At 54.3% G+C, this 10627-nt stretch overlaps 1 protein-coding gene across 1 annotated transcript in view; it reads right to left on the bottom strand.

The window, feature by feature from the left end:
• Nucleotides 1-2820: 2820 nt before the first annotated feature.
• The window catches only part of SOCS7 (suppressor of cytokine signaling 7), a 17617-nt gene continuing 9810 nt past the window's right edge, over nucleotides 2821-10627 (bottom strand). The window contains exons 8-11 of the mRNA XM_009274876.1: nucleotides 8686-8814; nucleotides 5686-5821; nucleotides 5175-5332; nucleotides 2821-4872 (exon numbers count right to left, since the gene is read on the bottom strand). Of these exons, the coding sequence (XP_009273151.1) occupies nucleotides 5212-5332; nucleotides 5686-5821; nucleotides 8686-8814 (386 nt within the window). The 3' untranslated portion in view covers nucleotides 2821-4872; nucleotides 5175-5211. The remainder of the gene's footprint in view (nucleotides 4873-5174; nucleotides 5333-5685; nucleotides 5822-8685; nucleotides 8815-10627) is intronic.

The following is a 10627-nucleotide window of genomic DNA, read 5'->3' on the forward strand; positions in this document are numbered from 1 at the left end:
TCAACAGTCCTGGCGATGAGCAGCGCGAGGTCCTGCACTCAGAGCTGCCGATACCTGCTCATTCCTTCTCTAAAGGCAAGTCCGGATCCAGTGTTACTCGCTGCCCGTCAGCAATTTTGGGAGCAAAGCCCTGGCTGGGGTGGGGAGCACCCCGGCGGGCACCGGGAGCTCGCCCCGGGAGGCCGCTACATTTCTGGGCACGGTCGGAGGCAGCGCCACTGGCACCCCGTTAATCCCGGGGGATGTTTTTTTTGGGGGGGGAGAGTGTCCCCACCTGCCCCATCTCACCTGGAAGACTCTGGATGAGGAGCGAGGGGCCGGGGAGGGGAGCGCTACGGGGGCTGTTCGGAGCACGCCGATAAATCCCTCCATCCCTGAAAGCCAAGGGGGGCTCGGGCGGGTGTCTGGGTCCCCGATGAGCCCTCCAACGGGCAGGCTCAGACCTGATGGTCGATTTTAAGGGTAAAATCATCCCAAGGGCAGATCTTGACCGCAAAGAACAAAGGACAATAGCCAGTTCCCTTCCTACTGGAAGCAGGAAGATCCTTCCTTTTGCAAACCCTGCTTTCCAGCGGTTTCCTCCCCAAAATGCTCCCGGACAAGACTTCAGCCCCAACCATCACCCGCAGCAGAGCCTGCCCGGCCGGGGCACAGCCCCGCACATCTCCCTGCACCCACATGCTCCTTCAGGCACACGCATGATAACACAGGTCCCTATTAAAAACACTTTTAAGGTTTAAAAACTGGCCAGATATGTAAGCGCCACGTGCCCGGTGCTTTCAAAACCACCGATTCCCTCTCGCATGAGCGGCTCAGGTGGTTCCCACCCAAACCAAGCTAAGGATGAATTTTTTTCCCCTTCTTTTGGCCCCACGGAGGTCGATGCTGAGCTGAAAACTTCCATGCGAGAAAACTGTCCCGGCTCATCTGAATTTCACGCTGCGGGAGTGAGCCAGGCCATTCCCTACCTTGAAACAGGCTGCAGGGAGAGGAGCAGGGGCCCTGCGCAGAGCAGCCGGCTCAGAGCAAGTCGTGCCATGGGATCCCGCCAACCTGATAACCCGGTACAACACACAGCTGAAGGCTGCACCCATCCAGCTGAAAAAAGCGCCATCTCCAGCTGAAAAAGGAGCTTTTCCATGGGTACTTTCTGCGCTTTGGTAGTTTTTACGGTCCGTTTCATTGTTCATCTGCCTCCGGCCTCTGATAGAGGGAGGAGGACAGCAACAATCTCTGCAGAACTCAAGGTTGGACAAAGGAGGCTATAAAAAATTCTTCCAAATCAGCAGGATGAGAGCACCCTCCAGAACCAACCTACAAAACCATTCCAGGCAGGACACAAACATTAGGTGTTCCTCCCCAATCAGGGATGGGGATTCACCGGCAAGACAGGACCGAGCCACCTCTTTGAGATCTCAGCCGTGTCCACGAAGACCATCCCCCCCTCGGCAGAGACCACTCTGCTCGCTCCGCTCACATCCAGCCTGGAAACAAAAGCTCTGGACCTTTTCCACGCCCAAACGGCAGATCAAGTCCCTCCCTCCCCTTACACCTAGACGTGAAGGAACTCTAGGAACAGCTTTATTTTAACCGGATTTCAAGAGAAGGCTGTTAACTACAGTTAACCTTGGGATCTTATCCAGCACTATTAGCCACAGGCAGCAGGCTGGCACTGACCACGCTCCAGCTCCCCTGCCTGTCTTGGAGCAAGGAGAGGTGGAGCAGGGCCCTGGGAAGGCTGAAGAGCATCTGCCACCTTCATGGCAGAGCTGACCCCGCCGCTCCCGCAGGTGCGGATCGATAGGGGGGTCTGTCCGACTACAGCCGACACCAAGCAGCACGACACGCCGGTGTCCCACCATCGCCCATCCAACACCCCAGAGCACGTTTCCTCCGTCATTTCAGCTGCTGCAGACAGACCCCAAGCCTTGCTGCTGGCCTCAATTTGGGGAGGGCCGCCCGCGCCGTGCACAGGGTTCAAGTAACAGCAGAAGCATCGGCAGGCTGTTGGGAGAAGTTCTCCCAAGGACAGTGACAGCCGACCAAATACACGTAATTCAAGTATTGCCCCTAAAGTCTGGCTGCTTCTTCAGCAGCTCCGAAAGCCGCAGAGCCACCCCATCCACCCTCACGGGGAGCTCCGGGGGTACGCAGGGAGCTCCCTGGAGGGGCAGGGGATGGAGCGGTGCAGGACGGCTCCACCGCGGAGCAGAGTTGTGCGTTTTCACCCCAGGCAAGCCCAGTGTCGGCAGGATGGGCTCTGCACCGATTCCCAGTGCCCGGCCAGCACCAGTTTTGCCTGGTCTGCTCTCCAGGTCGGCTGCTTTCCCTTCCCAAACCCAGCCTGCGCCTCTCCATGCCAGAAGGGGGAAGGAAGGAGTGAAAACGCTGTCACTACCATCACACTAGGGAGAGGACCAGCTTCTCCCCGGCTTCGGCAAGGGGAGACTCACAGCTCCCCCATTTCACACGTCCCGCAGGCCATCACCTATCCACGCGCACCGGCCCACGCCATCGTATCCTTGCCTCCGGGGTCTCTTTTGGAGAGAAGCTGGACAGGAGACACGGGCACTGGGCACACTGCTCTTTGCTGGCACAGAGCTGGACAATTCAGGCGTCAGACCAGGCTCGGCTCTTGGGAAGGTTTTCCTTTCCAGCATACGGATAAGTTGGAAGATTTAAATCTCCAGCACGTGGACAGGCGAGATGCAGCAGGGCCAGGTGTGCGGATATTCAAGTTTCACCTGCACAAGTACAGATGCTTCCCCCGCGCCCCCCCAACATTCGCCCACCATGCTGTGCGTTTTAGTTGAAGCAGTTGCATTTATCTGCAGGCTCTGCTGATAACTTGGTGTGAGCTGTAGGTCTACAGCCGAGGGGAGGGAACGCAGCGGCGGCTGCGGAGGGATGAACGCTGGTCCCCGCGCGGAGGGGACACGGTAGCTGCAGACTAGATTAGCTCCAATTTCACCAAGGGTCAGGATATGCTGTTCAACACGTCTTGGGGCAGCTCCCCCTTCCTGATAACCACTGCCCCGACGACGCAACACAAAGTCAGTAGTGAGTAGAGTCCAATGAGGTATTTCTACAGATTTTGAAGCTTAGTTATTAGTTTCATCTGGAAGCCAAATCCTTTTTAAAAAAACATACTTTTTCTCCAAGACCAAAACTGAGGCCAGAGGTGATGGTGAAGAAAGGGAGGGCAGGATTTGTTAGCACCCTTCGTAGCAACGCTTGGCGGAGGCAGACAATCAGAATTTTTCCAGGCTGCTTTAAAATCCACACGACTGTGTCTAATTCAAGGACACAGATCATTCTGCAGGGCAAGACCAAAGTCCTAGCAGCTCCTGAGTGACTGCAGCCAGCTCACGGGGCACCGACCTCAGACCCGGCGACCGGGGCCACACACCACATCGCATCTTCAGACCACACTGTTGCAGGATGGAGCGTTCCCTTCACTCGGGTTGAGAGCACAGGAACGCTTGCTTGTTTAAATACAGGAGGAAAGGTGCTTCTCCAGACTTCTCAGCATCACTTCAGGCAAACTTTAAACTTCACCATGAAATGCAAACTCTTTGCAGTTGCTGCAATGGATGAAACAGCAGACCAGGATTTGAAAAAGGGGGGTGTGAGGGGGTGGCAGTATTTCAGCCCGTGCCAAGCCCAGAAACACAGCAAGAGCTACCACTTCTCCTTGCTTTACTGTTTCTGCACTGCTGTGGTTCCATGGACATCCCAGGAAGAGGAGGAAGCAGCAAGCAAGCTTGAAGAGATCAGATGCCGTTCCAGAAGAACCCTCAGTTATCCGTTTCTTGCTCCAAGTCACCCCAAAGATGCTTCTTAATGTCCCAGCGACTCCTGACGGGGATCCTTCACAGCTCTACAGAAAGCCACTTCATTCACAGCTTCTGGACACTGCCAGAGAAAGGCTAGAAGTGCACGTCCCACGGCTCTGAAAGACTGAGATCGCTATAGCAAGTACCTTTGGTCCATGGACTGCTGCAACAGTTACAGAGCAACAGCTTTGCCACCTTCCTCCCACTTACCACAGGGGTTCAGCAAAATCTTCCAGTGTTTGCTAAGGGAACAGTGCCTCCTCAGGGGAGCGGCCCTCGCTCCCCGGTGCAGCGGCAACCGTTCCCTTTGGCAGAAGGTTCCAGGACATCCACATGGCTCACATGCTCTTCCTTCCTTGGACCCAACTTAAAAGCATATAGGACCACCCTGCAAACCCAGTTGCAAAGTTCAGCTGCCCAAGACTAGGTTCGGTCCTCTTCTCCCAAATCCTAGGAAGCAGGGGAGCTGTGCAGCTGCCCGCTGTTCAGAGCTCCATGCTCCCCAGAGGCTATTCCACGTAGCTGCACATGATTCTGGCTCAGTCTGCCTCCAGGCAGCTCTCCGGCTGCATCCCCTCTTGGTGAGGGCCAAAGAACAGTCTTGCCATAATGCCTGGAACAGATGATCTTCCTAGAGAGTCCCCTTCTCTCTCTATCTCTCCCCACCTTGAGGTTTCCAAGGGAGGATAATAAAATTCAGCTGATCGTAAGACAGTATTTCTCATGCTGAAAAACAAACAAACAAAAAGAAGACATAAAAAATAAAACTTTCAAAAAATTGTAAATAGTGCCATGACATTCTTTGTTCTGCAAGGAGTCCGCGAGCTGGGCTCAGCCGTCTCCGAGACCCCTCTCCCTCAGCCAGGAGCCGAGGCTCTTGTTCCCGTTCTGCTGTGCTTCTTAGGAGTCTTGAACCCTCTTCTCTGTACAAAAGAGCTTGAGAGCAGAAGCGGCACCGCAGAAGCAGGCTTCACCGTCGCGTGCCTCCTTCCCACCACAGCCTGACTCGGGCTACAGGATGGCAACAATCAAATTCCTAGTGGGGAAGAGAGAAGGGAGAGGGATCAAACAGCCCGCTTGATGCGGCAGGATCTGCCCCAGACTGCAGCCGGTTTGGCACGAGAGTGAGCACTGGCTTGTGCGGGCACAAACATGCAGGAGAAAGCAGCAGAAGCCTTGTTCCCCTCCCCAAGGAAAGCTGGGCAATGGTAAGAGACCGTGGAGTGAATAGCCACGACTTCTTTGGGAGGGTTTTGTGTCTTCTTTGCAATCAGAGGGAACAGAGCAATTTACGTTTGACCACACGGGACGGTGCACGGACCAGCAGCTCACACGTACCACCAGTGACAGCAACAAGACGGGCGAGGCAGCCTCGCTACGTGGAGGATTCGGTCTCCTGCTTCTGTTTGGAAATGAGCTGAGCTTCCTTCAGCGACAGATACACCTCCTCCTGCGGGTCGTAGTAGTAGAACTTGCGGATGTAGGAGATCAGGGGCCTGAGGAACGTACGGGCAGAAGCTTTAACCCTGAGCCACAACCATGCCAACCTCCGCAAAGGATAACCAGAACCTCTCCCCCAGCCCCCCCAGCACAGTCACCTCCAGCAGGAACAGGAGCCTGTACCCCAGGGCTGTGGCACCAGCAGATAACACTCCTGAGCTGGTCCCCACTCCCACCTGCATCCCTCCACACCACACGACATTTATCTTGCTGTCCCAAGGCTGAAGAAGTCAACTACTCGCTCCGAGAGCCCTTGCTGCAGACACAGACGCCTCCTCACTGCCTGCTGCGGCGAGGGTCAGGGAGGAAACCAAAGAGACTCGTCCCCAGGCCAGTCCTCGAGACTTACTTGGGCAGCGGGAGCTCGGGGATGTGGTCTATTCGGACCAACTGCCTGATCCGAAAGCGGCAAAGGTGCTGAAGGGATTTGACGTTGCTGAACCTGGAGACTGGATACAGGAGCTGGACGGGCGTTGGAGGGAGACCTTTGGACAAAAGCAATATTGGAGACAATAGAAAGGAACTGCTACCGATTCAGAAAGGAAAAGCTGGCTCTTGGGAACCGGAGCTCCCCGCAAGGCTGTGTCCGACAGCGGATCTCCCCAGGAGCCCACTGCTTTGGAGTCGCTTGGGACTGGGGAGCCAAACCTTCCAGGGGTGATACCCCTTTGGCTGCAAAATATCTCCAGCCTTCCTCACAAGGCAACAACAGTTCTGATGTCGTGGGGCGGCTGTGGAAAAGCAGACCCTGGGACACTGCGAGCTCCTAACCACCCCCTTCTCCCAGGACTAGTAGATGAAGCATCACTTTATACAGAGAAGCAACAGGGTTTTGAAAGGATGCAGAAGAAAGCCAAAGGAGAAGGCAGGCAGCATGACCGGCACGTAGGCTTTGCTCTGCATAACCCTTTGGGTAGTTCTAGCGAGGCGTTAAAAAGCTGGGGGATTTGGTCAGCTCAAGCTGTGCCGGAGTTGCTCATTCTTGGGGTCACGAGGCACAAAGGCAGAGGCGGCAGCGGCTTCACTCGAGCCAGCTCCCCACGCAGGGAGCGACCTCGCAGGGCTGAAAGCGAGTTGCATCCAGCTGTCCCCCCCACCCCACAACCTCCTCCTCCCCCAAAGTTAACAGCAACAATCGAGCCCACAGAACCGAGAGGACGGCAGGAGCACTAGGAAGGATCTTTGGGAGCTGGGTTCGTTCACAGCACAAGGTTTTATCTGTCTTTACAGAAGGATTCAAAGCTAGTTACACTCTAACCCCCTCCTGCTGGCTTGTCTCTGAGGGCAATGGAGTGAAAGGAGAAAAGGGAAAGCTCTTCACACTAAGATGGGCTCAAAACTGCTCCAGGCAGCTCAGGAAGTTGTGAGCCAGCTTTTGAGAAAGCAAAGAACAGCAATCAATTGAAGGCTGGATTCTGCCTCCCCCCCCTCCCCCCCGCCTTCTTATTCTCCTACCAAAAAGGAATTAGCCTCTGGGAGCTCAGCCAGCGACTACAGGGACGCAGCACGAGCTCCGCACACTGTGCTAGCCACATGCCTCACTGCCAGGAGCCAGATGTGAGCTGGAAGCAGCCCCCTCCTCTGAGCAGCAGTTAACATTTCAGCAGCAGAACAGCACTAACGAGCACACTGGGGAGATGCAGATCCTAAATATTCCCCCACTAAAGATCAGGCATCAGTGTGAGACTTTGTTTTTCAAGGATCAAGGCGCAGCAACTCTAAGAAGCACCCAGGTCCAAGCCTGCACCCAGATGGAGAGGTGCAGGACCTGGAGCCAGAAGCACAGCTGGCTGGTGGCTCAGAGGGGGGACCAGGCAGCAAGGGATTCCTCAGCAGGTGCACAGCGCTGTTGGGGGGGGGGGATTTTTTTCTTTTTCGATGATATTTTTCTAGAGCAAGTCCTTCCTAAGGTATTTGCCTGGAGTCCTAAGCCCACAAAGCCCTATTCTCAAGGGGAAGAGACCTCAGGACCAGGAAAGCAAAGTATCTTTAAGTTGAAAGGATTTTTTGAAGGCAGGGTGCATTGCAAAACCAGCTTTACGTCCCTCTCCTCCCCAAAGCGTGGCCACGTTATAAATCAGCTTTCCAGTTACTGGCAGTGTCTGCAGCAGAGGGCAACACTGAACAGATCTGGGCTGTGACTCCAGTGCTGCTAGGAACCCTGAGGAGGGAACATCCCATCCCTCCTCCCCTCCAGCCTCTTCTAGACCAGAAACTCTTTGGACCGAATCCTCTCCATGCTGCAGTGCCACGGAGAGGTCACTGTCACCATCAGGGCCTGCAGGCATGATGGCAATACGGATAGGGAGCAAATTTACTGTAATTTCACTTGCAGATTTACCGCAGCAATCCTCACACTCTTCTCAGTTCTGCCCCTCTCTGCTTCACTGCCGCCACCCGTCTCACCACGGCAGCGTTCCCATTCCTGCTCCGTTTTGTTCAAAGCATCACCGCTCACCCGCCCTCCAAATTCAGTCCCCCACTGTTGCTCTCTCACAAGTAAGGGGCATATTTGCCTATTTGGCAGACTCTTCCCTTCCTTTCACATCAGATTTTTTGGCTAGCTTTCTGGTACACCAGGACAGACGAGCGAAAACCAGAAAAAAAAAACAATAGATACAGAAGCTACTGGTCCAGTTGCCTGGCCAGATTTAGCAGGGGGGAGATGTGAGCCCATTTAAGGAACCAGAGTTTGACGGATGGGGAAACAAGCACTCTGCAATCCCAACAGCATGCGATCAAACATGCTTCAACAAAGCTTCACTAACACTCCTCGCTCGCAAGCACCTGCCTGTTGATGGGCTCTGGCATCACGGTCCCCCCCCCAGGGACTCTGAATCTACAGTATCTATCGCTTGAGGCTCACTTTGAGCTCACACTTGGAAGCGCTCCCACACGCTCAGCTTAATGTCTCTCCCCTCGACAGTCCCAGGTGGGTCTCAGCTAAGGGCGAACTGGGAAGCTACAAAGCATGGACTGGTTCATAAGAACAGCAGTACTGAGGCTGGGGAAAGGAAGAAAGCAGGGTTTTAGTAGCCAAATAATTGCTTCTTGAGGGAGCAGCTTTCCGGTCTCCAGCTCCATTTGTCATAGCGTGAGATGGTATCACCATTTCCATACTCCTGGAAAGAAAGGTTTGGGAAGTCTCCTTACCACCACGAGTAAGTGGTGCAGCTGCTGAGTGAGAGGTCTGCTCCTCAGGATCCTCCTGAGAAGTCAGTGGGCAAGGATGCAGACCAGGGCACTTGAGGGCAGCAGACCAAAGCCACATCAAACTGGCTCTCTAGGACAGACCAGCAGCTAATCACAGAGCAAAACACCCCCCCAAGGCTCAGAGTGGGAGACTCACCTGGAACCCTGGATCGGAGGAAGTAGAGAAACTTCCCGTTTTTGGAGTGCATGATTGCTCTCTTTATGAACTCCACCACAGACTGGCAGCGGTCTTCAAACTTGGGATGGCACCACAGGCTGAAGGTCCCTTCCAACAGAACAGAACAGGTTTCACGTTATAGGAGCACTGGTGGCAAGAGGGGACATTTAGTCACGAGTCTGATGTTCTCAAAGACCAGGTGAATGCCCCAGGCCGAGTAGTTCTCGTAGAGCTGGGCCAAGGCAAGGCACTAAGAGGAAACACCAGTGGCACCAGCTTGCAAGGATGCTGGTCCGCTGGAACCAGTGCTCTCCAAGAGCTGAGGATACGCAGAAAGACATGACGTGATCGCTGTAACCCAAGCATGGCCACAAGTCATGCTTGCCTGAACTTGTAAACAGCCTGCAACGACTGCCGGGTCTACAACTTAAACTACCAAAACATACTTTAACAGAGGACTAGCAGATGCCCCTGCTCCTCCGCAGTATCCTATCAACAGCACTCCCAAAGAAAGCTAGCGCATCAGAGCAGTTAAGCCCAACACATAGAGGTATGTAAAAAACAGTGATCCAGGTGCTGAAGCCCTCTTCTGCCAGCCCTGTGGCTGTCAAGGATCACTTATTTCAAAGCAAGCATGGGAGCAGCTTCACGTTCTTGCTAGCTGTTTCAAACACCTCAATTCAAATTACTGTCAAGCTAGAACCAGGGTCAAGACACGGCGACAGAGTCCTCCCTATACTGCCACCTGACACGACGTATGCGTTGAGCTCGAGTGGCAGACAATTAAACTTGGAGATGGGCAACACAGGGAAAGCAGGCCCTCTAACCTGCTCGCAGATCTCTAAATAGGTTAAGTTTAAGCCTCAAGTCAGACAAGTCTCACGATCTTTGTGCCGCAACCAGACGCCCCCTCCTCGCACTAAAATGCAGCCATTTATCCCCCCTTACTTGCCAAAACGCTGCTTACACCCCCCTCCGTCCCCCCTGTATCTCCCTTTCTATCTGCAGATCTGTCAGTGCTCCAGCAAGAGCCGACGCAAAGCGGAGCTTCACCAGGAAGAGGAAAATGGGAAAACAAAGGCTTTGTTTAGGACGGAGCCCATCAGGAGCCAGACCCAGGCTCACGCCTGCAGGGGGGCAGATTCCAGCGGGAGGCGTGCGGCACCACTGATCTGCACAAGCACTGTAACCCAGAGCTAGAAAGGCAGCGGAGTGACTTTGAAAACACCCCGCATCCGCGTAAAGAACTTGCGCTGAGGAGAAGGGGCAGCCAAATCAGAGGTACCCAGTACAGGTCAGGGACTTCTTGGACGAGCAGCTCCCCCAGCAACATCACAGGCTCCGCAGCACCAACCTGTTACAGAAAAACTAGAGGAAGCGGCTCTGTGGGATGTCCAGCACTCACGGCTTTCTATAGGGTGGACAGCAACCAGCAATGCAGGGGCTATATACAGCCCACAAAATTTAAAACGCACCTCCTCTCCCCACGGCTAGGTCTGGTAGGCTTTACTGGGAGAAGATACCTCTCACCCCTGCCATGGGCCAGTTTGGGAGCAATGACCTGGGTTAGCACCTGCTAAACATCCAGGATCAGCAAGCACAAAACCAAGTAATTCTTCTTGGGAATCTCGGATCTGAACAGGCCCTTAAAAGTGGCCAGTAGATGCAAAGGACAAAGCACAAACACCAGCCTCCCCAGCCCACCTACTCAGCTCGCCTAAAAAAAAGACAAAAGAAATTCTGGTTTCTTCCTCTCATCTACCTGAAACCTGAAGGTCAAGCATTTCTCTCTCTCTACCATTCCCCCAGCCTCACCATTTGTCATCTTCATTGGTTTATCAAAGTGCTCAGGTCTGCAGTTTTCCACGATGCCGCAGCACATTCAGCACAAGGCAGCCAGTCCGGGGGCTGGGGGGGGGAG

Source organism: Aptenodytes forsteri, unplaced genomic scaffold, assembly GCF_000699145.1.
Source record: "Aptenodytes forsteri isolate BGI_AS27 unplaced genomic scaffold, ASM69914v1 Scaffold640, whole genome shotgun sequence".
NCBI classification, from domain to species: domain Eukaryota; kingdom Metazoa; phylum Chordata; class Aves; order Sphenisciformes; family Spheniscidae; genus Aptenodytes; species Aptenodytes forsteri.